This window comes from Dendrobium catenatum, unplaced genomic scaffold (genome assembly GCF_001605985.2).
Source record: "Dendrobium catenatum unplaced genomic scaffold, ASM160598v2 fragScaff_scaffold_797, whole genome shotgun sequence".
Classification (NCBI taxonomy): Eukaryota; Viridiplantae; Streptophyta; class Magnoliopsida; order Asparagales; family Orchidaceae; genus Dendrobium; species Dendrobium catenatum.
This window is the reverse complement of record NW_021319259.1, coordinates 32,154-59,918: the sequence shown is the minus strand read 5'-3', so window position 1 is coordinate 59,918 and position 27,765 is coordinate 32,154. Positions and strand designations below refer to the sequence as shown.

At 34.5% G+C, this 27,765-nt stretch overlaps 1 protein-coding gene across 2 annotated transcripts; it reads right to left on the bottom strand.

The window, feature by feature from the left end:
- Nucleotides 1-6,480: 6,480 nt before the first annotated feature.
- LOC110112529 lies at nt 6,481-25,913 on the bottom strand. Of its 2 annotated transcripts, XM_020844782.2 has the most exons (4): nt 25,472-25,913; nt 23,656-25,381; nt 23,359-23,550; nt 6,481-6,930 (listed from the first exon to the last, which is right to left on the bottom strand). In XM_020844782.2, the coding sequence occupies exons 1-4, from the start codon at nt 25,692-25,694 to the stop codon at nt 6,507-6,509; spliced, it is 2,565 nt and encodes an 854-aa protein (XP_020700441.1). In that variant the 5' UTR covers nt 25,695-25,913; the 3' UTR covers nt 6,481-6,506. The 2 variants fall into 2 exon arrangements, with proteins under 2 accessions (XP_020700441.1, XP_020700439.1); XM_020844780.2 differs by having other exon boundaries at nt 23,656-25,913.
- Between the last annotated feature and the right edge of the window lie 1,852 nt (nt 25,914-27,765).

The window sequence follows — 27,765 nt, the reverse complement described above, 5'->3', positions numbered from 1 at the left end:
ACCGATGCCAACAACTAGGTTGTGTGATACATCATCAGTTATGATGGCTGATGATGATCTATGGCTTGATATGCAGCTCTTAGTCTCAAAATTCTCCACGACTAATGATTGGAAATTTGAATCAAGTTCATGGGAGAACACACCCACATAGTATTGGCAGATCAAATTTTCCCCCACATGACTATCTTTCTTCTTATTGGGTATGTTTCAAACATTAGTTCAATTCTTTGTATTCATCTGCAGTTAGTTTTTTAGTTATTTGAGAGTTTAATTCTTGAAGGTAACAAGAAGAAGAAGAAGAAGAAGAAGAAGCCTTTGTGTCATTATGTGGGGATAATTTTTGAAGGTGACAACAACAACAACATCGAGTATTTGTTCCACGACGTAAGGATAATTCTCGACGGTATTAACAACAACAACAAGTCTTTGTCCCACTACGTGCGGATAATTTTTGAAGGAAGTGTATACAAATAATCAAATGAGTCAAATGCTAAAACAATTTTGGTTCGGTGGGGAGGTATTATAGTTTGTAATGTTGTTGATTAATTATTGGGAATTTTTCATTAAAAGAAATAACATTTCTTTTATTCTATTGGGAGGAAATTATATTGTGTAGTTTATTTTGAATATTGTATATTTTGAATTCAATGACTTTTCTATTTGACTGCAATTTAGTAATTTTTTATATAAATTAGATGAAAATGATTTTTAAAATTATTAGATTTATTTTGAGATTTGTAACAAATACGAAGATTACTACTGAGATGAAATTTATTGTTAATTATTTGGATTGATATCATGTTACGGCTTATAATGATGATATTGAAATTTTAAGATTATGTTAATTTTGATTTTATAATATTATATCATTTATATAAAAAAAATATTTTATCATTGCAAGGGTGGATCCCAGTTCACCTCAAATGCCCACCCTAACAAAAAAAAATTAATGCATTAGAGCGACACTTTTGTAAATTTGACCCCCCCCCCCCCCCCAAAAAAAATTTTTGCCCGGATACAGAACCCCCCCCCCTCCTCAAAAATAATTTTTGCCCTAATTTAATCAAATCCGTGACTCTCTGCCCATCCCGACTCCCGAAGTCTGAAAAGATGAACGGCTCTCAAATCGCGTCTGCTGACTCCAGCCTTCGTCTTCGCCCTTCCTCATTTCCTTCGGCTTCGCACTTCACAGGCAGCCACAACCTTCTTCTTCGCCCACGATCTTCTTCTTCGCACTCTTCTCGGTGGTTTGAAGAGGTTGTCATTCTTGGTAGCCTTCGGTCGGATTAAAACCTTCAAACTTTGCTTCAATTTGAAGGTAACCTTTATCTAATCCAACTATTTTTTTAAATGATCTATTTTAAACGTTCTGAGAATATTTTGAAAAGTTTTTAATAGTTTTAAAGAAATGCAAGAAAGCAAAGTTATGTAATATGCAAATTTTTTGTTTCAAAAACTTATAGCGATGAGGAATGAAATCGAAACTGAATTTTAAAATAAAAACTTTGCTTTAATCTGAAGATTATTAGTCTCATTCAAAAATCAAAACTGAAATTTTTTTTCTGTAGGAAAGATTATTTTTAAAGTTTTGAAGAAATGCAAGATTCAAAGTTTTGTAGCAAAGTTCTTGAAGCGGAAAGAATAAAAAAACTTAGCAATCATACATTTCATGGAAAGAATAAAAAAACTTAGCAAAGCCCTTTCAAAAACTTTCAAACAGAAATTTTTTTTCTGAATTGCAAAGCTCTGTAGCAGCAATTAATCTGAACTTTGCTATCTTGCATTTCTTCAAAACTCTAAAAAACTATAATGCAGTTAGCATGTAACAATAATATTCTTTTTTATGCAACTTTTTGTAGCAATAATTAATAGCAAAGTTATATTATAATTAATGTTTTCATTTTTTTTAAATGTTTGATTTTGATATTGCGCTTATTGTCTACTTAATTAGAAGTAGCAACTTAGCATTTTCTGAATTTAACAGACCTCCATAGTCGCATAATTATAGTCCTCTGATCATACTCGCCTAACTACGATCCTCGGACCATATTCACCATACTACACTCTATCTATCGTCTCTTGATTATAGTTCCCTAGCCGCCATCGCCTGACTTCGACCACCATCACCAGATTACGGTCCTCCAAAAACCATTGCACCATTACTTCCCCGCAACCACCACCACTTGGTTATAGTTCTTCAATCTATGTCTCCCAATTAAATCCTCTAACCTCCATGCTAGACTACAATCTTCCATCCACCATCGTCAAATGCGTTTGGGATAGATTTTTCCCTGCCGTGCGTTTGGAAACGTAACCACAATGAGGTTTGAGGTTACGGGATCGTGCTCCGTTGGGAAAATTTTCATGCCCTGCAATTGCTTTTCCCATCCGAAGTTATCCTCGCGTTCGCCTACGTCCCGCTGTTCCAAGGTACAACAAATACGTGAATGCCCTTACAGTTACCTGAAAACTATCTGGTTTTCTTGTTCATCCTCGCCAAGTTCCACTATTCAGACTTTTTCCACTTCTTCTCACACATCTTAGCGCAGTTGGGACCTCATATGTACGCTATCAAAGCTGTGACGACACAGGCATCTATAGTGAAAGGATTCATCGACATACTTTTCTTCTTATTCTTTCTTCTCGCTCAGATCAATACAGACATCCAGAAATGATAGTTGCATTAAAGAAAACAAATACAATATAAAAATATAATTCACATTACGACATATCAAATTTACAATCAAAAAGTGGCGTCCAAAAGAACATATACAATAGTCGTGCAGGCTACAAAATAATGCATGAACCAAAAACTTCGAAACTACACTAGAATCTGAAAGAAGCTTCACGCATGAAGCTCTGTACCTGAAATCATTAACCACATATAATGAGCTTAAAAAGCCCAGCAAATCACCAAAACCTACAATTGAAATCAAAACACGGTACGGAAGCAATATACATGTCAATCAATCAAATCAATATCAGTCACTTGCACATGATCGTTGAGTCAATGCAGAAATATAAATCGGTACAGAGGCAGTAATCAATACAGAAACGATAGTCAATGCACAAACAGTATCAAATACAAAATAGTAAAATCCTCAATTGATAGTAGAAAAATTAGTAAATAGTATAAAAATCCATAAAGCTCAATAAATTAGTATGTGCGTCAAATCAATAAAAAAATCATCGGATAAATCATATCGGTCAGTATCAAGAGGAATTAATTCCATGCAATAATATCAATCGGTATGAAATCATATAAAATAATCAAATCGATACATTGTAAGAACAGTTAAAATCAAATCATTACAGTAAAGACATATTCTATATCACGTGGTCAGTGTATCATATGAAGCGGATCAATATTCGATGTATCAATGAATCCATATTATCGATGAATCAATAATATTGGTATCCGTAGTATCAATGAATCAATGCAATATCAATATCCCTATCAGTATCTCTATCCAATGACATGTACAGTATGCAATATCAATAAAATCATACAGTAACAGTAAACTCATAAATCAGTCAATAAATCCATTCAATATCAATAAAGTAATCATAAGAACAATATTTTACACATGCATTCCAGTACATTAGTCTTACTTAACAAGTACAATCACTGACTATTAAGGCATTTTTCAATGTTAGTATCGATGTTAGTAATCCGTTGGCTCAGTAAATAGAGTCGTCACCCTTGCCCGTCGGCACAGTAATCTCCTTATAACTCTCTTCAGTAATCACTTGATCAGTAGAGGATAACACCAAACCCTTTTTAAAGGAAAGCCCGTCGGCCCACCATCCTATACAGGTCAATCTCCAACCAACGGTTCAACCAGTCTTTACTTGTCTTTCAGTAATATAATAATAGTAGATTCAATCATATATTCACATTCATATACATCTCATTAATACATTGCAATCAATAATACAATTTAACTCAATCGAAGGAAATCCTTAAAATATCGTACAGTCGACAGAAATCCCAAATAGAGACAAAATACACAGTTTCAAAAAATTACGAAATAACGAGAAATCGGATAAAACATCATCTCAAAACTTTTGTTGTATTGAAGCAATATTTTTTGACATCCAAATAATTTTTTATTCGATAAAAACTCCACATAATTCAAAATACCCGATGAAAACTTTCCAGAAAATACTCAAATCATGCAAAATCATCATTTCTATAACATATCAAAAGTTACGCAGTAAAAGTTTCGTCAATACAAAGATATGCATATTTTTCGGTAATGGAAACACAAAACTGAGTAGAAAAATAGAAAAATACGAAATTAGAAATAGGATTCGGAGTTCTTACAATGAAATAAACAATTCTTCCAACAGCGGCGTCGGACGAAAATAACACCGCGGCCTCCAAAACCAAGCCTTTTTCCTTCCTTTTCCTTCTCTTTCTCTCTCCTACTTTTCTCTCTCTTCAAAATATCTCAAATCATCTATTTAATGAACTCGATCCTCCCGACGATGTTTTCCATTCGTCCTGGGACGAAACTCTCTGGACACAGATCGTACAGACGATGATGGATTTCGTCCCTTGACGATGCTCTCGAGCAAAAATTTGTCCCGGACGAACCTGCATTTTACTCAGTTCGTACAGGCAGTTCGTACGTGCTAACCATACAGATTTTCACAATTTTCTTCAGTTTGTCCCGTACTAAGGTCAGTTTGTACAGACTAACTACACTCAAAAAAATGAAATTTGGAGGGGTTTTACAGAAGCCGATAACCATTTCAATTTTTTTTATTTCTCCGAACGCACAGCTGCAAGAAGCCCGGCTCAGCGTTTCGCAACTTCAAGTAGCTAGCAAGAAGGTCTCTCCTTTATATGTGTCCAGGTTCTCTCTCCCCTACCTCATTCTTTTTATTCTCATTGCCATTTTTTTTCCTTCTGCCACGACTTTCTCCTGCTTCTGAAGAGCTGATTACTTGCCCTGTGATCTCCCCAGCATTTCTATTAGGTTAGCTCTCTTCTGCTCGCATCCTTCTCAGATTGTTCAGTCAGCAGCCCGTCCACTATTGATTACCGGTAAGTTAAAACAAAATTGAATTTAATTTCATTAAAAAAACATCTTCAAAATCCCTTTGCTTTTCCATGTGACTTTCACTTTGTCGTTTATATCCAGCTTTCCTCTATTTCTCATCTTGAAAAGCTTTAGTTTTTACTATACATTTTTTTTTTATAGTGATTTTTTGGAAGAATATTCGTGCCAGATGATGAATCTTACATAGTTGTACCTTCAACTTTATATAGTCGTTTGCAGAAATTTTAAGTAATTATTGCACTCTCACTATTTTAATCTTCAAGCATTTTGTTGATATAATTTTTCAAAAAATAGAAATCAGAACATATTTGTATTATTACGAGAGAATGTTTTATTATAAAATAATATTAGAGAATCTAAAATTTTAACAAATTATTTTGAAGTATGATAATACAATGTCAATAAAAATTTATAGTATTTTTTATGTATAACTTATCAAATATTTAATAAAACTATTTTATTTTAATTCAAAATTATAGTTTCTTAACATAAAAATTTAAAAATATATATATTTGAATAAAATTTATCCATCTTCATATATATAAGGGTATAAGAATAATTTATTCCTATACGGCTACAACACAACTTGACAATTATATTGCCCAAACAAAATGCATTGCTTTCTGTACAACAATTTCAAAAAGCAACTTTCTATATAACAATTTTATAACCTACTTTACTGACAGCTGCAACCGTCTCAAAGGCACCCTTATTTTCAAAAAACAAAGATCCTTCAAACATATTAAACAAATTATGCTACAGCAACGAACCACAGTATAATTAGGCTGGAAAAGATGATCAAGCCTTCTCTTGATAAGAATACCAAATGCACTGGAATAAACAAATTTCTCAATAAATGCGTTGAAGACATTGATGCAAATACAATCGCATTACATGCTTGTTTACAAATGTTAGTAAATTTTCAGGATACGTACCTATTATTCAAAAAATATTGATCCCTTGTTATTTGCTGGCAATTTGCAGGGATGTTTTCTCAACGTTCACTCGAATTGTAGGGATATTTTCTTCCAGAGATGCGACTTTGCACATTATCTATATACATTCCATGTATAAAGATAGACCTCATGATTGATTCCAATTAAGGCTTCATTTGAAACGGCTTTCTTAGTGCTTTGTAGAGTAACTTTTTAGTACAAAAATTTTAATTTTGGTACTAAAAGCTGCTTTAAAAAGCAGTAAAAAAACCGTCTCACACAAAGCTTAAATTGAAACAAGAAAACTGAGCTGCTTCATGATTTAAGCCTTTAGTCATTAATCATTGATCATATCTGTTTACCAGCTGCAGCTTTTCGTGTGAGGAATTATCATCTCTTATCAAGGTGTTTTTTTTTATTTTGGACAGTTAGGGGATTCTAGCCCGTGTGAGATGAGAGAAATTTCTTCCGTCGACCACTCGGCTGTAGACCCGATCTCTTATCAAGGTGTTTCACACACTCTGTCATCGATCGATGAACGCCGCTTCCTTTTCTTAGCTTTAACTTTGGGAAGAATAGTCTCAAGTGCATGTTTCTCTAGCTTTGGATGCCTGAGGGCCCAAACCTTCTGCAAATCCGGTACCCAACTTGTGAAAGAAGAGAATCTTCTAGCCCTGTTTCTTCTCTTCTTAGCTTCCATCAGCTGTTGTTCAGCTGTGCAATTCAGGATTTGCTGGTTGAGCATATTTTGTTCATTCATGTAGACAGAATTTGGGCTGTTCATGCTGATATTGTCGCCCCTTTTTAGCCCATCTTCATTGCTTGCAGGTACTGAATCTGATGCCTCCAATTCATTCCCATCAAATGAGAAGAATTCCATTTTAGTATAGATTTCATGAATGACATCTCGTAGAGAATGCTCGTACCTGTAGCAATGACAGGGCAAATAGTTTAGAATGTATTCTTCCTACTCATGACAAACTATCATGTTTGGATAAAAAAAAAATGAACAAGGCATGGAGGAATGAAAAAATCTGAGAGGAAAAACAAAAGGAGAGCCGAATAAAAAAGACCAAATAACCTGAAGGTGCAAAATTTCTATTTAACACTCATTGGCAATTGAACATTTTGCACCATCCACCTATTTTGGTTTGCCTTTTTCTTGAAGATTTTGCATTCCTTAAAGCACATCTCATTTGTTGAAAGAAATAAACATTTATACTCATTATGAATACTGCAATGATGTATTGTTAACATAGCCAAGACAGAAGTTCAAAATACATCCCTTGTTAGTTAGAGATGTTAGAAAGCATCCGTTTTGACCTGACTCATGCATGACATAGCACAGGATGATTATTTTATTCTATGAATTCAGTCTGGAAGAGCTATCACACAATACATGTAATAGTTCTGAGGAAACTGTAAACTAGAAATAATCGAGTGGCTGAATATCAACTAAATGAAAATTTCAAGGCTTATTTAATTCGTTATTCAAGAGGAAGCCGTTGAACAAGTAGCTTCTAAAATGTGACATTTGCACACCATAATTACGTGGGGCTCCAAAGAAATGATGAAAAACTCCCATCCAGGAGCGATGTCAAATGGGAATAAAACAATTTTTATTTAGAAGGTTGTTGCATCCTGGAATATTCGTGGCGGTAGAGAAATATAAAGTTTAACACCTTAGCTTTGTACGAAGATCCAGCACGCAATCATATAAGAGAGAGGGGGTGTAGCATTCATAATAGACACCAAGATTTTTACGTGGAAAACCCTGAAAAGGGGAAAAACCATGGGGTCTAGCACAGTTTGAATGAATCCACTAATATTTGCAGTTGATTACAAATGAAGCTCATCATTGGATGGAAGGTCTTGGCTTAATGTAACAAATATACATCATATCGAGTGTGTTATATGGTGAAAATAGGAAGCATCAATGTTGACATGTTCGTTTGGTTGGAAGGATCATAGTCGGCGTGAGGAGGTCAGAAAGAACATTTTCTGGCGACGGAGGTCGGAAGGATCATAGTCAGCGGGTGACGGAGGTTGGAAGGACCATTGTTTGACGGCGAAGGTATTAAGGACAATAGTCGAGCAAAAGTCCGGCGTCGGGGGGAAATCCAACGACGGTCAGAAGTCCGACATAGAGAAATCCGACGAAAGTCTGGCGACAGGCAGAAGTCCGCCGACAGGCAAAATTTTAGCGACGCTCGGTGGCCGGAAGGTGATCGAGGAGCCTAGTGGCAAGAGAACTCTTCCTTCTCTTCTTGCTTGGACCTCCTTCCTCCCTTGGAGTCCCCTTTCTATAAGAAATGAGGGGTCTATTTATAGTTTTCTAAGAATGGCATGACTAGTAAATAATTGGGAGATCAAGGGTAATTTGGGAGTGGTTTGAATGGACGGTTGATGTGGATTCCCTCGATCATGGACCAATTATTTGGTATTTGAATGTCTTAATAATATTAGAATTTGACGAACTTGGGCCCGTTAGATTTGTCTCGTCGAGCCGCTCAATTCAACTATAAGCATGTCATGTTTGGAAATCATTTGGTAATCCAAATTATGGTTTGAACCTTCCAAATATGCTTTGAGTCTTTGATTTTGACCTATTTGGACTCAGATTTACTCGAGTTTGGTGTCGTTGGGTTCGTATTTCCGAAATGTTCAATTCGACTGTAAGTTTGTTAAAATTGGAGTTCATATGGTCTTCAATTTAATTTTTGAAGTTTCCAACTTGATTTTGGGTTGAGATTCTGCCCGATCAAGATAATTTTTGGATGATATATAAAAGGTACATTAAAGAATCATTAAAAAAAATATGTAGAAAGTTTCATCCCTTTATAAGGACTCATTCTTTCGGTTCAAAGATTTCTATAGGCGTAGATTCTCATCGTTAATTACCTCTCTAGTTTTGAAGAAAATCTTGATTAACGCTATTCTCAACTCTGATTATATTCTTTTCATGTTGCAAAGGCTTATTTTTTGCTCGATTAATTGGAGAGATTGAGTATATTATTGTTAAGTGCTGTCGATATAAGGATGCTCAGATGGATGAGTGGGTTTACACACAGGATATGAAATGAGCATATATGTGAAAAGGTTGGAGTAGCTCCAATGGAAGATAAGATTAAATAGAGTCGCCTTAGATGGTTTGGTCACATAAAATGACGGCCTTTAGATGACTCGGTTAGGAAAGTAGATGTATTAGATTTGACTTATGTTAAGAAAGGCAAAGGTAGACCTAAAAAGACTTTGTGTTAGAACTTAGAACATATAAGAAATGGCCTTTCTCTATTAGATTTAATGAGAATTTGACTATTAACATAACACAATGGAGAAAAAGGATTCATGTAGCCGACCCCACACAGTGGGATAAAGGCTTGTTGTTGTTTTGTTTGGAGTATATGATGGTTTCTCTTTAGCTCAAAGGGAAGTCGATAGGGGCATAATGATATGTCCTTCAAGATCACATGCTTCTATCATCTTAAGCCAGTCATATACCCTAGTATATTAAGGTTAAACTTGAGGATCCTTATCAATAGCTATAGGTTACTTCATCCTAGGAAATCTGATGCAACCTAAGTTCTAAAATCAAGTAAGAGAACATTAGGCATCCAGAAAGACACCTCCTTTCAATATCACATAAACAAACACCAAATGATAAAAACTTAGTAGAAAACCAAATGTAGAAAAATGATTAAGAAGTCGCACTAGAAAGCAAAACAAACAAAACACAAATTATAATACCATCAGAACAACCATGAGTGATCGCCTCACATGCACATCACATTATAGGGAAAGGTACTCAAAGGAAAGGCAAACTAGTGATCCAACACAAGCGAGGCTCCTCTGGCAAATAACAACAGAAAAGGGCACAATACTTCCTTACAACTCACTTTTTTTAAATAAGAAAGATGCTAGTGGAAGGGAAACTATGGAGGGGAGAAGTAGAAGGAAGACCGAGAGGAAGAAATGGGGATTAAGAAGAAAATAGCTCGCAAGCTAAGAAGAAACCCTCTGATTTTTTTTTCACTTTAATAACCCCTACCATAGAAATTCAACCACAATTTATACGAGGGGAAAGAGCAATAATTTGCTCACATAAATGTGACTCCAAAACAACCAAAAATAACCACCCAAATCAGCCCTCACAAGGAGAAGCCAAAGCAACCTGCACAGGAATTAGCAAGGGGAAAACCAAGCAGCCAGCAGCAGGAAACCGAACAGTTATATGGAAAACCGAGAAGCTAGCAAGAAAACTGAGCATCCAACAAGGAAACCAAACAACCAACCAACTAAAGAAATAAATGGGCCAAGCACAATCAAAAGCAGCCCATATATAATCACTCAATCAACCACCAAGGAGCAAGGAAGTAAAATTGACAATGGTGTGAACCAACCTAAGAGCACCAAACACAGCATGATCATGGATTGTTTTCCATCATAGCATCCAATAACACAAAAATTATATATATATATATATATATAATATAAATTCTTGTCTACATCAAAATCTCATTCAACGATGATGAAATCTTGCTAAGAGGGGCAATTTTAGGTCAACCTAGGCTAATAAAAAGTTTTAAACTCAGGATGCATCAAATGAAACTAGAAGCTCAAATATATAACCATTAGATAATGATTTGAACTTTGGTCATCATTAGTTGCATCATCACAATCAAACTAATCACTTAAGCAAGGGCCATATGCTACATCCTTTCTATATATATATATACTTTGGTCATCATTAGTTGCATCATCACAATCAAACTAATCACTTAAGCAAGGGCCATATGCTACATCCTTTCTATATATATATATACTTTGGTCATCATTAGTTGCATCATCACAATCAAACTAATCACTTAAGCAAGGGCCATATGCTACATCCTTTCTATATATATATATACTTTGGTCATCATTAGTTGCATCATCACAATCAAACTAATCACTTAAGCAAGGGCCATATGCTACATCCTTTCTATATATATATATACTTTGGTCATCATTAGTTGCATCATCACAATCAAACTAATCACTTAAGCAAGGGCCATATGCTACATCCTTTCTATATATATATATACTTTGGTCATCATTAGTTGCATCATCACAATCAAACTAATCACTTAAGCAAGGGCCATATGCTACATCCTTTCTATATATATATATACTTTGGTCATCATTAGTTGCATCATCACAATCAAACTAATCACTTAAGCAAGGGCCATATGCTACATCCTTTCTATATATATATATACTTTGGTCATCATTAGTTGCATCATCACAATCAAACTAATCACTTAAGCAAGGGCCATATGCTACATCCTTTCTATATATATATATACTTTGGTCATCATTAGTTGCATCATCACAATCAAACTAATCACTTAAGCAAGGGCCATATGCTACATCCTTTCTATATATATATATACTTTGGTCATCATTAGTTGCATCATCACAATCAAACTAATCACTTAAGCAAGGGCCATATGCTACATCCTTTCTATATATATATATACTTTGGTCATCATTAGTTGCATCATCACAATCAAACTAATCACTTAAGCAAGGGCCATATGCTACATCCTTTCTATATATATATATACTTTGGTCATCATTAGTTGCATCATCACAATCAAACTAATCACTTAAGCAAGGGCCATATGCTACATCCTTTCTATATATATATATACTTTGGTCATCATTAGTTGCATCATCACAATCAAACTAATCACTTAAGCAAGGGCCATATGCTACATCCTTTCTATATATATATATACTTTGGTCATCATTAGTTGCATCATCACAATCAAACTAATCACTTAAGCAAGGGCCATATGCTACATCCTTTCTATATATATATATACTTTGGTCATCATTAGTTGCATCATCACAATCAAACTAATCACTTAAGCAAGGGCCATATGCTACATCCTTTCTATATATATATATACTTTGGTCATCATTAGTTGCATCATCACAATCAAACTAATCACTTAAGCAAGGGCCATATGCTACATCCTTTCTATATATATATATACTTTGGTCATCATTAGTTGCATCATCACAATCAAACTAATCACTTAAGCAAGGGCCATATGCTACATCCTTTCTATATATATATATACTTTGGTCATCATTAGTTGCATCATCACAATCAAACTAATCACTTAAGCAAGGGCCATATGCTACATCCTTTCTATATATATATATACTTTGGTCATCATTAGTTGCATCATCACAATCAAACTAATCACTTAAGCAAGGGCCATATGCTACATCCTTTCTATATATATATATACTTTGGTCATCATTAGTTGCATCATCACAATCAAACTAATCACTTAAGCAAGGGCCATATGCTACATCCTTTCTATATATATATATACTTTGGTCATCATTAGTTGCATCATCACAATCAAACTAATCACTTAAGCAAGGGCCATATGCTACATCCTTTCTATATATATATATACTTTGGTCATCATTAGTTGCATCATCACAATCAAACTAATCACTTAAGCAAGGGCCATATGCTACATCCTTTCTATATATATATATACTTTGGTCATCATTAGTTGCATCATCACAATCAAACTAATCACTTAAGCAAGGGCCATATGCTACATCCTTTCTATATATATATATACTTTGGTCATCATTAGTTGCATCATCACAATCAAACTAATCACTTAAGCAAGGGCCATATGCTACATCCTTTCTATATATATATATACTTTGGTCATCATTAGTTGCATCATCACAATCAAACTAATCACTTAAGCAAGGGCCATATGCTACATCCTTTCTATATATATATATACTTTGGTCATCATTAGTTGCATCATCACAATCAAACTAATCACTTAAGCAAGGGCCATATGCTACATCCTTTCTATATATATATATACTTTGGTCATCATTAGTTGCATCATCACAATCAAACTAATCACTTAAGCAAGGGCCATATGCTACATCCTTTCTATATATATATATACTTTGGTCATCATTAGTTGCATCATCACAATCAAACTAATCACTTAAGCAAGGGCCATATGCTACATCCTTTCTATATATATATATACTTTGGTCATCATTAGTTGCATCATCACAATCAAACTAATCACTTAAGCAAGGGCCATATGCTACATCCTTTCTATATATATATATACTTTGGTCATCATTAGTTGCATCATCACAATCAAACTAATCACTTAAGCAAGGGCCATATGCTACATCCTTTCTATATATATATATACTTTGGTCATCATTAGTTGCATCATCACAATCAAACTAATCACTTAAGCAAGGGCCATATGCTACATCCTTTCTATATATATATATACTTTGGTCATCATTAGTTGCATCATCACAATCAAACTAATCACTTAAGCAAGGGCCATATGCTACATCCTTTCTATATATATATATACTTTGGTCATCATTAGTTGCATCATCACAATCAAACTAATCACTTAAGCAAGGGCCATATGCTACATCCTTTCTATATATATATATACTTTGGTCATCATTAGTTGCATCATCACAATCAAACTAATCACTTAAGCAAGGGCCATATGCTACATCCTTTCTATATATATATATACTTTGGTCATCATTAGTTGCATCATCACAATCAAACTAATCACTTAAGCAAGGGCCATATGCTACATCCTTTCTATATATATATATACTTTGGTCATCATTAGTTGCATCATCACAATCAAACTAATCACTTAAGCAAGGGCCATATGCTACATCCTTTCTATATATATATATACTTTGGTCATCATTAGTTGCATCATCACAATCAAACTAATCACTTAAGCAAGGGCCATATGCTACATCCTTTCTATATATATATATACTTTGGTCATCATTAGTTGCATCATCACAATCAAACTAATCACTTAAGCAAGGGCCATATGCTACATCCTTTCTATATATATATATACTTTGGTCATCATTAGTTGCATCATCACAATCAAACTAATCACTTAAGCAAGGGCCATATGCTACATCCTTTCTATATATATATATACTTTGGTCATCATTAGTTGCATCATCACAATCAAACTAATCACTTAAGCAAGGGCCATATGCTACATCCTTTCTATATATATATATACTTTGGTCATCATTAGTTGCATCATCACAATCAAACTAATCACTTAAGCAAGGGCCATATGCTACATCCTTTCTATATATATATATACTTTGGTCATCATTAGTTGCATCATCACAATCAAACTAATCACTTAAGCAAGGGCCATATGCTACATCCTTTCTATATATATATATACTTTGGTCATCATTAGTTGCATCATCACAATCAAACTAATCACTTAAGCAAGGGCCATATGCTACATCCTTTCTATATATATATATACTTTGGTCATCATTAGTTGCATCATCACAATCAAACTAATCACTTAAGCAAGGGTTAAGAGGGAAATTTGAATGTAGGGACTGTTTAGGGATTTCCTTTTGATTTGTATGCATTAAGTAGTAGATTTTCCTAGGGTTTGGGCATTTTGAATTTGGCTGAAATTTGAGATCTCGTAGAACTAGGATTTCTTTGGGCTCTAGCGGCGTCTAGAGATTTGGGAGAGATCGATCCTCCTCTCGAATTGAGGATCAATTGTATCTTTGCTATTTCCTTGCAACTACTAGTAAAATACAAGTTTTTTCTCGAATTTTTCTGCAGTTTTTCCTGCTTTTCTACTATTTTTGGCTGTTTTTCTGCTGTGGATAGCAATTTTACATTGGATCTACTTGGTTTTGGTGAGAAACACTTGGAAATACAAGTGTTTCCTATCATCAAACCACCTTGTGTTTGAACACAAGTAATAGCTCATGCATACATATCCTTAATAACTTGAATATAAGCATTATTAACCCCTTTTCTTTTCTATAACTCTCCATAGCACTTCTCTTGGAACTTTATCATATTCATCATCTGATGGGAAATCATTAAAATTAAAGGATCGTCATCTTTGCATGAAGTTAATTTGAGGTGAATATCTTTTAATTTCTTGTTGTGCATAAACAAATTTGTACAGCTTAGCCATGATAAAGCAATTTCTTCTCTTTGAATTCACTAGATTGAGTGTGCTCCAATTTGTTCACATTCGGAAGTGAAACATGTTAGAATTGGGAGTCTGACTGTAAACCCTTTGATTCAGGTGTTTCATCTACAAGCTACATCCCCTAACACTCCAAATTAAGTCTTTCATCTACAAGCTACATCCTCCGACACTCCAAATCACGGGTTAGAAAAAAAAAATAAGACTAATATTACATATTTAACAAACTTAACCATAAATCTAGTATTAAGTTGATAAATATTATATCAAGTGTACATATTTTGCATGATAATTAGGAAGCTCTCATGCCAAACATTTCCTCCCTTTTTATTATTCTTCAAGTTATGTATCAACCTTCTAGACTTCAAGAACATAATGCCATAAGAATTATTAATCAATATAAGTATATTTATCAAGCTTATATTCTTTGTATCAGACCATCTTTTAGACATGATTATAACCCTATCTAGCTCCATGTCCTCTTGATTTCATCTATGATACATCAACACTTCTCCTCAAAGAGGCGTGCAGTATCTAACACTTATCCGACATGACATGCATCTGATACACCTCTGACAAATATCAGACACATTAAAAATGTGTCTTATTAAAAAAAAATTAAATATAAATTGGGCATGCGTGTCTTAAATATTTTACTAATTTTTTTAATATAATTTCTTGTATTTAAACTTTTTATTTGTTTAAAATATAAAAATTAAAATTTCTTATTTCCCCTCCGCAACACCAAATCAATTACCCACACTCAATACCTCATTCATCAAATATTCTCATTTTTATTCTCTTTAGAGGGTCGCGACTTTGATTTCACAATAATGCTCGATGTCGTCTCAACATCGACATTTGACGTCCTTATAACATCGACATTTCAAAACCATCTTTAACATCAAAGTCTGACACTATCTTGACATTGATGCTCGATGTTGGTAATTTATACACCCACAACTAAACATCTCATCTTTGTCCATCTTCATCTTAACACCGAAGACCAATGCCCTCTCAACAACAACAACAAATGCCCTCTTGACATTGACACATGATATTTACTACATAACATCTATGCTAAACTCTCAACATCATTGTTGTCTCCTCTCTTGATGCATGATACATGACATTAACGCATGACTCTCGACATCTCAATATTAATCATTTTAAGCATAAATTCTAGTTAAATGACTTATTATTTCTATATTATTTTTAATATTATACTTATTCAATTTTTATACATTGTTTTTAAAATATAAAAATTATAATGTTATATCTAACCCTTGTTTGTGCCCTATATTTTTAATAATTGATGTGTCATGTGTCCGTGTAGTGTTGTATCTGTGTTGTCATGTCCGTATCTATGCATCATAGGATTTCATCAATGTCTTTTTTAATGTATGTGAACTCCTTCAAAATTCATATCCTCAAATCATACATGAATGGAGGTTTCAACCCTCTCCCATAAGCTCCAACAGAACAAATCATGTTGTAGTAAGCAAGGGAGTTTGCAACCTTAAAAGGGATAGCATTTAGTCATTTACATTAAAAAAAAAAACTCTTTATGTCCATGCACACACATGTTCGTGCCTCCCTAGTAGTCTCTAGAGACAATTTTTGTGATGCACAAGGCCTATCTCCCTATCTATCGTCCATCATGTTCATCATGTGGTGATTTCTAGAATCCCTTGCACCCCTACAAGGCATAGGTTACAATGAAATGATGAGTCCCAACCACTACCCTCACGCCCATAGAGCAAACATCAACTCTATAATCAAACTATTGTTATGTCAGATGTTTCAACCAATGTTTAAAATTGCATAATCGAGTATTGAGGCATTTTTCGTTTGTGAGGCGAGGAATAAGCCTCAAGGCATTTTCAGGCGTAAGCCTCAAAATCAAAAGATTGCATAAATATAAAATGATAAATTTTTATATACTAATGAGTAAATAATATAAAACATAAAAAGACACAAGATATAAAGTGAAATCAAAATATCCCAATAATAAGACAACATGAAATATGGTTCAACTTAAATTCTATCTTTCCCAAATCACAGTATTATTTTCATTAAAATAAATTCCAAAAATAAATAGCAATGACATATCACATAAGAACTCATAAGTCATCAGCACTGTCATCACTAAGGGGGTTTTCATATGAATCATCATTATGATGAACTGCTCTCTCCCCTTGCTCCTCTCATATAGAGTCCAATATCTTCCAATCAGCTTCTTCCTCAATATCAGTTATCTTCCTCTTCCCTAAATATTTTTGAACAATATAAAAATGAATAATAGTGTAATACATTAATAAAAATCTAAAAAAGCTATATTATTTATATATTTTTTGTAATTTGTTCTTGAGTTGTGGTGGATTTAGACATGGTTTAAAATTGTGCAATAAGAGGCTCGCCTCAGCGCAATTTCATTCTTTTAATCCTCAAAGCCTATGCAATGAGAGCAGGGAATGAGGCATACGCCTCAAGTTTTAAAAGCGTCCACCTCTTAAAATTAAAAAAAATAAAAAGCAAAACCCTTACATAATATTTTTCTATTCGGTTCGACCCCGCCCCCCTCGCGTCTTCCGTTATTTTCGAACTAAGGGTTTCTTCTCCCTTCTTCGAGCGACATTTTCCCCTCTTCATTCCATTCGATCGGCATCAACTTCCTTCCACCGAGAGTTGCTCTTCGCCTCTTGTTTGGAGTTCTCTTCTACCACAAGTTGGCCTGGAGTCTCCTTCGACTGACCGCTAAAATTTCTTCTTTGTTGTTGGAGTTTAGGATTTTTTTAACAAAGGTGAAATAGCTTTACTTCCTCTTCTTCTTTGCACTCAAATGTGATTTTTTTATTATACCATTGCATTTATCGACATCTTCCTTTGGTTTCATTCATTTTTGGTGAAATTTTTTTCTTTATAGGACTTTTTTATTTATATAATATTTAGATCTTTTTTTGTTAGACTTATGTTTATGTGAACATGTGGTTTAGGCATACATAATAAAAAGTATAAGATGCTCAATAGATATGTGTATAAATTAATACCGAAAATTTTAATATGAGAAGTGTACTACATGTAATATGAGTGTAAGTTATGCACAAAGAATGTTTTGATCTTCTATGATACAAAAAATTTTTGTATATAATTTTCAATGTCATTTGATTGAATGGTTGCCATTAATAGCGTAAGAAAATGAAAATGATAGGACATTTTTATTTATGTAATATTTAGATATCTTTCTGTTAGACTTATATTTATGTGGACATGTGGTTTAGGCATGCATAATAAAAAAGTAAAAGTCTATAAGATGCTCAATAGATATGTGTATAAATTAGATTGTTTTTTTATAGTGGCTTGATGTTTTAATCTTCTATTTTATATTCTTCTCATAAAGGATGATCAGAAGTAAGGATAAAGTTGAATCAGGTCATACAAAGGATCCAGCATGGAAACATAGCACTCAGGTGTAGGGCTGCAAACGAACCGAGCCGAGCTGAGTATGTGAGTGTTCATGTTTGTGTTCATTTAATATCAGCTTGTTCAAGTTTGGTTCATGTTTGTTCGAGCTTTAGCATTTGTGTTCATGTTTGGTTCATTTAAATTAAGGAGTGTTCATGTTCGGTTCATGTTCAGTTCATGTTCGTTCGTTTAGTGTTTATCGAGCTTGTTCGCGAACATATTTAACTAATTTTTTTAACTATCAAATAAACATGCTCATGAACATATCTATAAACAAACACATTTATAATAAAAGCAATTGTCTATGTAACAATGGTAATGATTATTTATATTTATTAATTCTGTAGTCAAATAATAATTATTTTTATCGAGCTTATTCAGTAGTTCAAAATCGAACATGAATTGAGCTTTTATCGAGCTTTTATCGAGCTTAATGTCGAGCTTGTTCACGAACTTCAAATGATGTTGTTCGCGAACATAAATGAGCCGAACGCATTAGTGTTCAAGTTTGTTTATTTAAGAATTGAGTATTTAAAATATTGTTCAAGTTTGTTTGTTTAGTTAATTAAACGATTGCAAACGAGCTTTAATCGAACCGAACAACGAGTAGCTCATCGAACGTTTGGTTCGCTTGCAACCCTACTCAGGTGGATGTAAGAGACAATAACATATGTATATCTAAAATGCAATTACTATGACAAAGTTGTGAAGGGTAACATGACTAGGATGAAGGATCATCTTTCAGGGTCTCACAAAAATGTTGCACTATGCTCTAAAATTTCTGATAATATAAGGGATGAGAAAAAGACATACATGAATAAGTTTACCATGTTAAAACATCTTGTACAGAAGCAATTTGAGGACAGAGTTGATGTTGACTCCTACCACGGGAGTGAGCGTAGCGTTAGGGATTCATCTTCTTCGATGAATCTCATTTCATCTAGGGGTACTAGAGGTCCCATTGATCATTATAAGGTGCAAACATCAGAGGATATGCCTCCTACTACACAGAAGATGGCACCAAAGAATGTAAGGGAGGCACGAAAAAGATTGTAAGGATATAGGCAGATTCTTCTATGAAAATACAATTCCATTTAATGTTGCAACATTACCTTCCTATTTATAACTTGATTCGTTCAGTTGGAGCATTTGGGAGAGGGTTCAAACCTCCAACCATATCTGATTTGAGAACACGAATTCTGAAGGAGTTGGATAGCACTGATAAAAACATTGAAGAAATTAAAAGAACTTAGGCTCAAACAGGTGTAACAATTATGGAATATGGATGGTCTGATATAAAACATAAAAGTTTGATCAACATTCCCATTAATAATCCTTATGATATTGTATTTTTAAGGTTAGTTAAAGCATCTGACCAGGTCAAAAATATTGAGTTCATATTTAGATTATTAGATAGCATTATTGAGGAGATTGGAGAATAGTTGGATGTATAAGTGGTTAAAGATAATGCAAGCTCTTACAAGGCTGCGGGGAAAAAACTTATGGAGAAGAGAAAACATCTATACTGGACTCCATATGCTGCACATTACATAGATCTGATTCTTAAGAAACTTGGGGAGTTGCCTCAACATAAGAATGCACTTACTAAAGAAAAAAAATAACTAAGTTTATTTACAACCACTCTTGAGTTTTGGCTCTTATGAGAAAATTTTTAAAGAAAAAAATTCTGAGGCCAGCAACAACAAGATTTGTCACCGCTTACTTGACATTAGAGAGTATGATAGATGCTAAACAACCTTTAAAGTCTATGTTCACCATCACATAGTGAGTTGTGCTTGGGCAAAGAAAGCTGAGGAAAATGAGGTTTAAAAGATTGTTTTAAATGATAGATTTTAACAAAGTATCTTGTATGTCATTACAACTACTAGATCTTTGATTCAAATTTGAAGGATGGTGGATATAGAGAAGAAGCCTGCAATGGGTTTCAACTACAATGCTATGGATGAAGCTAAAGAGATGATTACTATAACTTAAGAGGCGAAGAGAGAAGCTTTAGGGAAATTTGAAATATTATTGATGATTAGTGGGAACAACAGCTTCACCGACACTTGCATGCAGCAGGCTACTACTTAAACCCTCAGTATCAATCTATAGAGAACAAGTCTAGAAACCCTGAACTGAGCCATATTGAAAAGGATGGAGACCTCATAGTATTAAAAGGAATCAGATTTTCATTAAAAAAAATCTTCCAACATCTATACAAACTTGATTACAATATTTGTTAGAGGACATCGACGAAACACATTGAATTCAATCTTCAAATCAAGATTTAAATATTTAATTAATCAATCCATAGGGCCTCAAATTCGTTTAGTGAGAGTGTGAGACTAGAGGTATCCATCAGTACCACTAGTAAGACCAAAACTAGAAGATCCATTCTTTTTCATTTCATGCATGTTCTATTAGCGTTGACGCCTTACCATTGTAAAGGCATTCATATAGTTCAATATCTCTCATTTAACTTCATCTTAAACTTTTCACATGGCCCCATATTCTTATAATTTTAAGCAAGATGATCATTTAGTCATTTAACACCTCCTATGATAATTTTATAACAAAGATTGCATTTTATATACATCTAGACTTTTTTCGCCTTCTCTTTTAATTTATCTTGAGTCTCATATTTCCAAGTTATATATTTTCCCTTAAGAACAACTTTCATCATTATTGTAGAAATGCTACAGCTATAATGAAGCCTTTAAAAAAAAAAGACAATCTAATTCTAGTTATTCATAGTCTTAAAAAAAATAGAGTAGATGAAGTGTAAAAATAAAATTAATTCTATGAACTATGAAGAAGGAAATTTTAAAAGAAAAAAAGAGTTAACTCTAAAAAGGAGAAGGCAAATGAAATATATATATATAGAAAAAAAGTGGAAGGAATAAAAAGAGTAATGAACTAACTTAATGAAGCTTGAACTTATGGCTGGTTTCTGAAGTGTAGCTAGCAGCAAAAGCCCTCATAAAAAAGAAGAGAATAGGTTTTTAGGTTTTATTTTGATTTTCATTAATTTTTTAAGATAAAATATAATTGTTTTAAAGCCTAAAACTCATAGCCTAAAGGTTTCTATTAAATGCCCAATTAAACTAATTAAACTAATTGAAAAAGATCATAACAAAGTCAAATAGACTCTCTAAACATAAGATCAAGGAAAGATGTAGGTTTTAAATCTTTTTCTTAACGCCTCAAAATAAAATGAGTTTAGGGGGCATAGGTCTTAAAAGATTTTCTAAACCTTAAACAATATGAAATCACTAATATGAATTTGTAACATATAATGCATGTAGAAAAAGAAAAAAAAAATAAATCCTTAAGTGTTTACTTTCCATGCAATATAAAATCAAAAACATTAGTGATAAATAGGATGTTGCCCTTCTGGCATGCATTGTTTTATAATTACTATTCAAAAATAACAAGAAAAGTAAATAACAAAATTAAAATATTATTTAAGAAAATATTAAGTATTAAACTTCAATAATAATAGCTTATGCAAATATGTTATAAAAATGGTTATGGACCTAAAATTGCAATCTAACATGCATAATTATAGTAATGATGTGGAGCATCTCAGATATCATCATTATCAAGTCAAGTTTACTTTGTACCCAGGACCTTTCTATATATGCTTTTCTTTTGATTGAATCCAAAGTACTTGCACTTATGTTTTGGGTCACAAGTCATTTCTATATTTTGAGAACCCTATGTGGTCAATCCTAGTCGTTTCATTGAGTCGCAACATGAATCATTGAGATATATTGAGTCATGCATGCATTTGAACTTGGCTAACCCTCTTATTTAACCTTATTTTGATCACAATCGATCCCCACCATATTACTTAATTGTCATGTCACCACGTGGTGGTCACCTATCATTTACTACTATATCACTATGACTCTTTTTCTCTCTTTCTAGCTCTACCAAGGTGACCTTATAATGCCTTAAAACTACATTAATTTATTATTTTCATTGAAAAAGCCCAAAAACCTTAGAAACTCACCCAAACCCATCAAAATCCACACACTGCCCCTTCCTAAGCTTGGTTGGCCCTTTCTACCTGTACTAGACTTTTGGGCTATCTCATGTATAAGTCTATAAATAGTGGTCATCTCATCATGTAATTACTGTTATATTGAATAAAAACTTGAGTTTCTTGCCTCTTCGTGTATATTCACTTGGGTTCTTTCCCACTCAAGTAGAGTGCCTAATAAGTGAATGAGTGCATGATCTTTGAAGAAGAATTTTCGATGGATGAAATTTAACGAAGGACCGTTAATAGAAAAACTTCAAGTTATCCCCCCTTCCATTATCAGCTTTGCTAACTCCATCACTATTAGATCCTTCTCTAGCTTGCCATTGTTTTTCTTACCATTTTAGGGCTAGGAAACTTGTATTGGTTGATATAGTTCTCACTTGCATCATAATTTTAATTGTTGGATTCTTTAGGTTATCACTCAATCCATTACTCTCTAATACTTAAAGTAAGGGTTTTTGGTAAAGAAATATTCTCATGAACATACATCTCCCTATCACAATGCATTCTAGTTTACTTTTGCATAGCATTATAATTTCGCATTCATGCTACATCAGGTAATAACCATGCACTATGTTAAATTTGAACAAGAAATTATGTGTACAATCATCACACATTTTATACACACGAACTAGTTAGTCAAAACAACTACTGATGCAAAGACTTATGAAGAAGCTTTTATATTGAATGAAAAGATAAAGGACAATAAACATCTCATAAATCAAAGTATTTTTTTCTCAACCAATTAGCACCTGGATTTTATGGTCCTTGTTGCGTAATCGAGGAGACTCTCTCCACCAAAGAAATCAGCATGCAGATGGAACTCTACATTTCGTAGTAGTAAGCAACAATCTTTTATCAACTTTTGTTTTGCATGCTTATCGAAGTTTGATGCAATCTTCGATAGAAGTATCTCCATTCTGAACAAGATTTGAAGTTCATGCCTAATGCAAGTTAAGAAGCATATAGATTTTAAATTTTGTACTGAAAATGCGGCAACTTAAAGTAGCTGATTATGAAATTCATAAAAACATGTACATCAAGGATACATCCTAATTTTCTCTTCATTGCTGCAAATAACAGAAGCTATTTCTACTGTAGAAGATGCAGAAGTGGAGCTTTTGCACTTGAGTTCAAGATCTTTAGGTTTCACCAAAAGAAGATCAGATATTTCAGTGGCTATTTTGGTGTCAAACAAGTCTTGCTCTTTCCTCCTATTACGATCCTCCGCCAGATCCCTTCCATATTTAATATAAAGTGCATCAATTGACATAAGTACAAGACGCTCTGCCAAAATAAACAAGTCAACTTCCTTTGAGCACAAAGCATGTTCAATTTTCTGAGAAATACTTCCCAGGAAAGCATTCGAGTCTTCACTGCAAATGAAGGATGACGCCAATTGACCTGGTGGTTGGTTCAAACAATTGTCACCAGCAGAAGAAACAGGTTCAGAATTTTGTTGCGAGCTTGGATTTTCCTCTTTAACTCCTTTCACACTTAAGGAGCTATCTACTCCGTTTCGTTCGCTATCAGAAGAAATGTTTAATTTAATAATCTGTTTCATCCAGCATTTCAAAAACCGTAACTTTTTAGATCTGGCGACTGGCAAATTAAAGTATAACTCTTCAAGGACAATTGCCGAAGTGAAGCCATCAGACTGGCTAAACACTCTATCTGTGAAAGTGCCCCATGAGACATCATGGGGCAGATTCACCTGTGTTTTTTTTCCCTTTCTTCTATCATCATTAACTCTATCTTTGGCGGACAAGGAAACATCAAGATTTGAGGGAAATATGTTAAGTAAGGCATAATTCAAAGTGAAAGGCTGCAATATGCCATTAAATGAGTTCCCTTCACCGTCCAGAACAGAAACTACAGCTGAGCAGTTTCTATTATAGAGAAAAGTTAGAATAAGCTGCCAAATAGGTTTCCTTGCATCCAGTTCACCCTGCTCATCACAAAGCAATTTAAGAACCTTATCTGCAATGAATTCCTCTTTAGCATTACCAGTAGCTTCTATCCCAGATGCTCTTGAAATTCCGTGCAGAAGTATTAAAGCACAAGGGTTTTCTGTGGACTTCGTTGCCTCATTTACTTCACATACCTCTCTAATGAAAATCCTTATACTGCCTCTCCCACATGTTTCCAAAGAAAGCCATAGCATTTCGGATTCTTCAAACACTTTTAAAACAACCAATTCAAGATCACAACTTTTACACTCTAGAGTTGCCCCACTGGAGTCTGTGATGCCCAGAATCAATTCAGCGCGATTCTTCATATAACTGCTCAACGACTTTAAACCCATATTACAGCCTATGTGTGGGAATATCAAGCCAAATGGTACAAGCGCAGATCCCAAAACAATCGCATCAGTCCTGTAGCATCCCCAACCCAATTCCTTCACGCCGCTTTCGAATAGACCTAATCCTAACCTTTCTACCTCGCCTAATCGTTCGAAACTAACATCAACCCAGCTGACATGGATATCTCTGGACTCGAGCCGTTCCTTGACAAGGCCAAAAATTTGTAAGAATTTCCTCAGGAACCGATCAGAATCTAACAACGCCCCCTCACTCAAATATTCAGACAAGCAGCTGGGTGATTGAGGGATCGGAGAAAAAAGCACCACTAAATTGGAACGAATCATTATGGAATGCAGCATACCTCTATGGCGTTGAATTTGAGGCTCCCATGCATAGTCGTACTCTAGTTGGAGCAGCGATCCAGCAACAAGAGACGCGCGAGAACAAGCAGGTCGGTCATAATCGAGTGGATCTTGAATTGAGAATACGGAATTAAAGATGCTTATAAGGTGATCTAGTGTTTGTAGGGGACTATCGAAGGAGAGGAAGGCGGGAGATTTACCTAGGAGGCGGCGAAGCTTAGAGGTGGAGAGGATGGGAGAGAGGGAGGAAAAGAAGAACTTGAAAGCCGCGAGAGATGAGGATATAGCCGGGAAGGAGAGTATCCGTTGTGCGGCGGCGAGGACGTTGGAAACGTAAGGTTTAGTGTTTTCCAAGACGAGGAGAGGATGCAGATCTATAAGAAGTACGATTCGCTGGATCCGTGAGGGGTTGAGGGCATCCATTGTTCTGTAGAGAAGCAGTTGAATTTGTGGAAATTTTGAGAAGAAGAAGAAGAAGAAGAAGAAAGGGTACCGGAGCTTATGGGTTGAGCATGGCCGGATTTCTGCATTGTGTATTCCCGCTTGTCTTTTGCTTGTGAATTTTTGGCGGGAACCTGATTTGGCTTGTGGAATTTGCGGTGTGAATTTAAAAAGCAATAAAGCCTTTGCTCGGATCTACTTCAATTTGGATTCCTAATTGAAAAAAATTTTGAATTGAGTTAAGGTTTCATTTGCGACAGCATTCTTACTATTTTTCAAAACATCTTCTAGTAAAAAATTTATATATTTTTTCTATGTGCATGATATATGCAAATTTATAAAGAACAAATGATTTTCTATTCATCCATAGTCTAAAAATATTTATATGTGCATATAAATAGAAAATAAGTATAATAATATTATATTTTATGTATGATACTAAGTGTTCACTCATTTTAAAATTTGTGATTGTTGAGAACTGGAACATTCGAGACGGTAGAGAGATAAAGAACTTAATTTCTTCGTTTTGAACAAAGATCCAACATACAAACAAATAAAGAGAGGGGCACAAGTCATAAAAGGCACCAAGATTTTTAAATGAAAAATCTTGAAAGGGGGTAATCATGGGGTTTGACACATTTAAAATGATTTCACTAGTATTTATTGTGGATTACCAATGAGGCTCTTCCCTTAGGGGAAGGCATTGGCTTGATGTAGCAAAATACATCATATATAGCACATTACATGGTGGAAGTTGGAAGAATATCATGATATGAGAGTTGTTATCAAGAGAGTGTGGTCTTGTTCATTCAGCTAGTAGAACCGTAATCGACAGGCAACAGTGGTCCGAGGGATAGTAGTCAATGGGTGATGGTGGTTGGATAGACTGTAGTTGGTGGGCGATGTTGGTTCGAGGGTCTATAGTCAACGGGGGAAGGAGATATGAGGGACCATAGTCGGTATGTGACGATGGTTAAAGGGATTGTAGTTGGCAGGGGGATGAGGTCAAAGGGACCATAGTCGGTGGGTGACGGTGGTTAAATGGACCATTATCAGTGGGGAACTGAAGTTGAAGGGACCATAGTCCGTAGGCAACGGTGGTTGACGACTGGCTGGTAGGCTGGCGACAGTCGATCTGAAGTTTGGTGACAGTCGTAGTCAAGCAGAAGTCTGATGATGGTCGACAGTAGTTCGACGGTGACAGATGATGGGCAGTAGTTTTACGGCGATCGCCGTGCGAGATAGTGATCTGACAATGGTTGGGCAAAAGTTTGGTAGTGATTGACGGTGGTGCCTAAGTGGAGCTTTAGATCCTTAAAGCCTCATATCTCTCTCCAATATCCAGCCAAAGATTCAAGCTTCAAGCCCTCATTCATGTGGGAAGTGAGGGTATATTCATAAATAGTTGAGAGCATCATGCTCCCTAAATATGTATAAGATCCAGGATAAAATTGGAGTGGTCAATTAAACGGCTCATATCGATTCCCTCGATCATAAAGCGTTCATCAAGCATTTAAGTGTCATAATGATTTTGAAATCAAACGTTCTTGGTCTCGTTCGATTCGTCTCATCAAGCCACTCGATTCGACTGTAAGCATACTTCATTTTGATACTATTCGATCATACAAAATTATGCGTTGAACCTTCCAAATGTGCTTCGATCCCTTTATTTGGACCCATTTGGGCTCGGATTGGACCAATTTTGGCATTGTTGGGTAGTCATTTTGAGACATTCAATTTGACTTTAAGTTTACTGAAATTAGAGTTTGGATGGTTCCAAATTTAATTTGGAAGTTTCCAACTTGAATGTACCTCAAGATTCATCCTCGATCAAGATAATTTTTTGTGATATATCAATGATCATTAAATGCAGGGTCTAATTATTTGTGATAACTATTGAAAAGCCTAATGACTTGGAAAGCTATGACAATTGATGATCATATGAGACTAGTGCATGATCATGACTAAAATTTAACAAAGAAGCAAGAACATTCGAAGAAAGTTCTTTAAATGAACACTTCCTTAACAATAGCAAAGAATATCTTGAAAATTA

What these genes read in the sequence shown, in the direction of transcription:
- LOC110112529 (XM_020844780.2), bottom strand. Translation starts at nt 25,694, where the DNA reads ATGGATGCCCTCAACCCCTCACGGATCCAGCGAATCGTACTTCTTATA. An exon ending in AATGAAGAGAAAATTAGGAT is followed by an intron (nt 23,551 to 23,655) that starts GTATCCTTGATG and finishes AACTTGCATTAG; the next exon opens with GCATGAACTTCAAATCTTGT. An exon ending in ACAAGGACCATAAAATCCAG is followed by an intron (nt 6,931 to 23,358) that starts GTGCTAATTGGT and finishes TCATTGCTACAG; the next exon opens with GTACGAGCATTCTCTACGAG.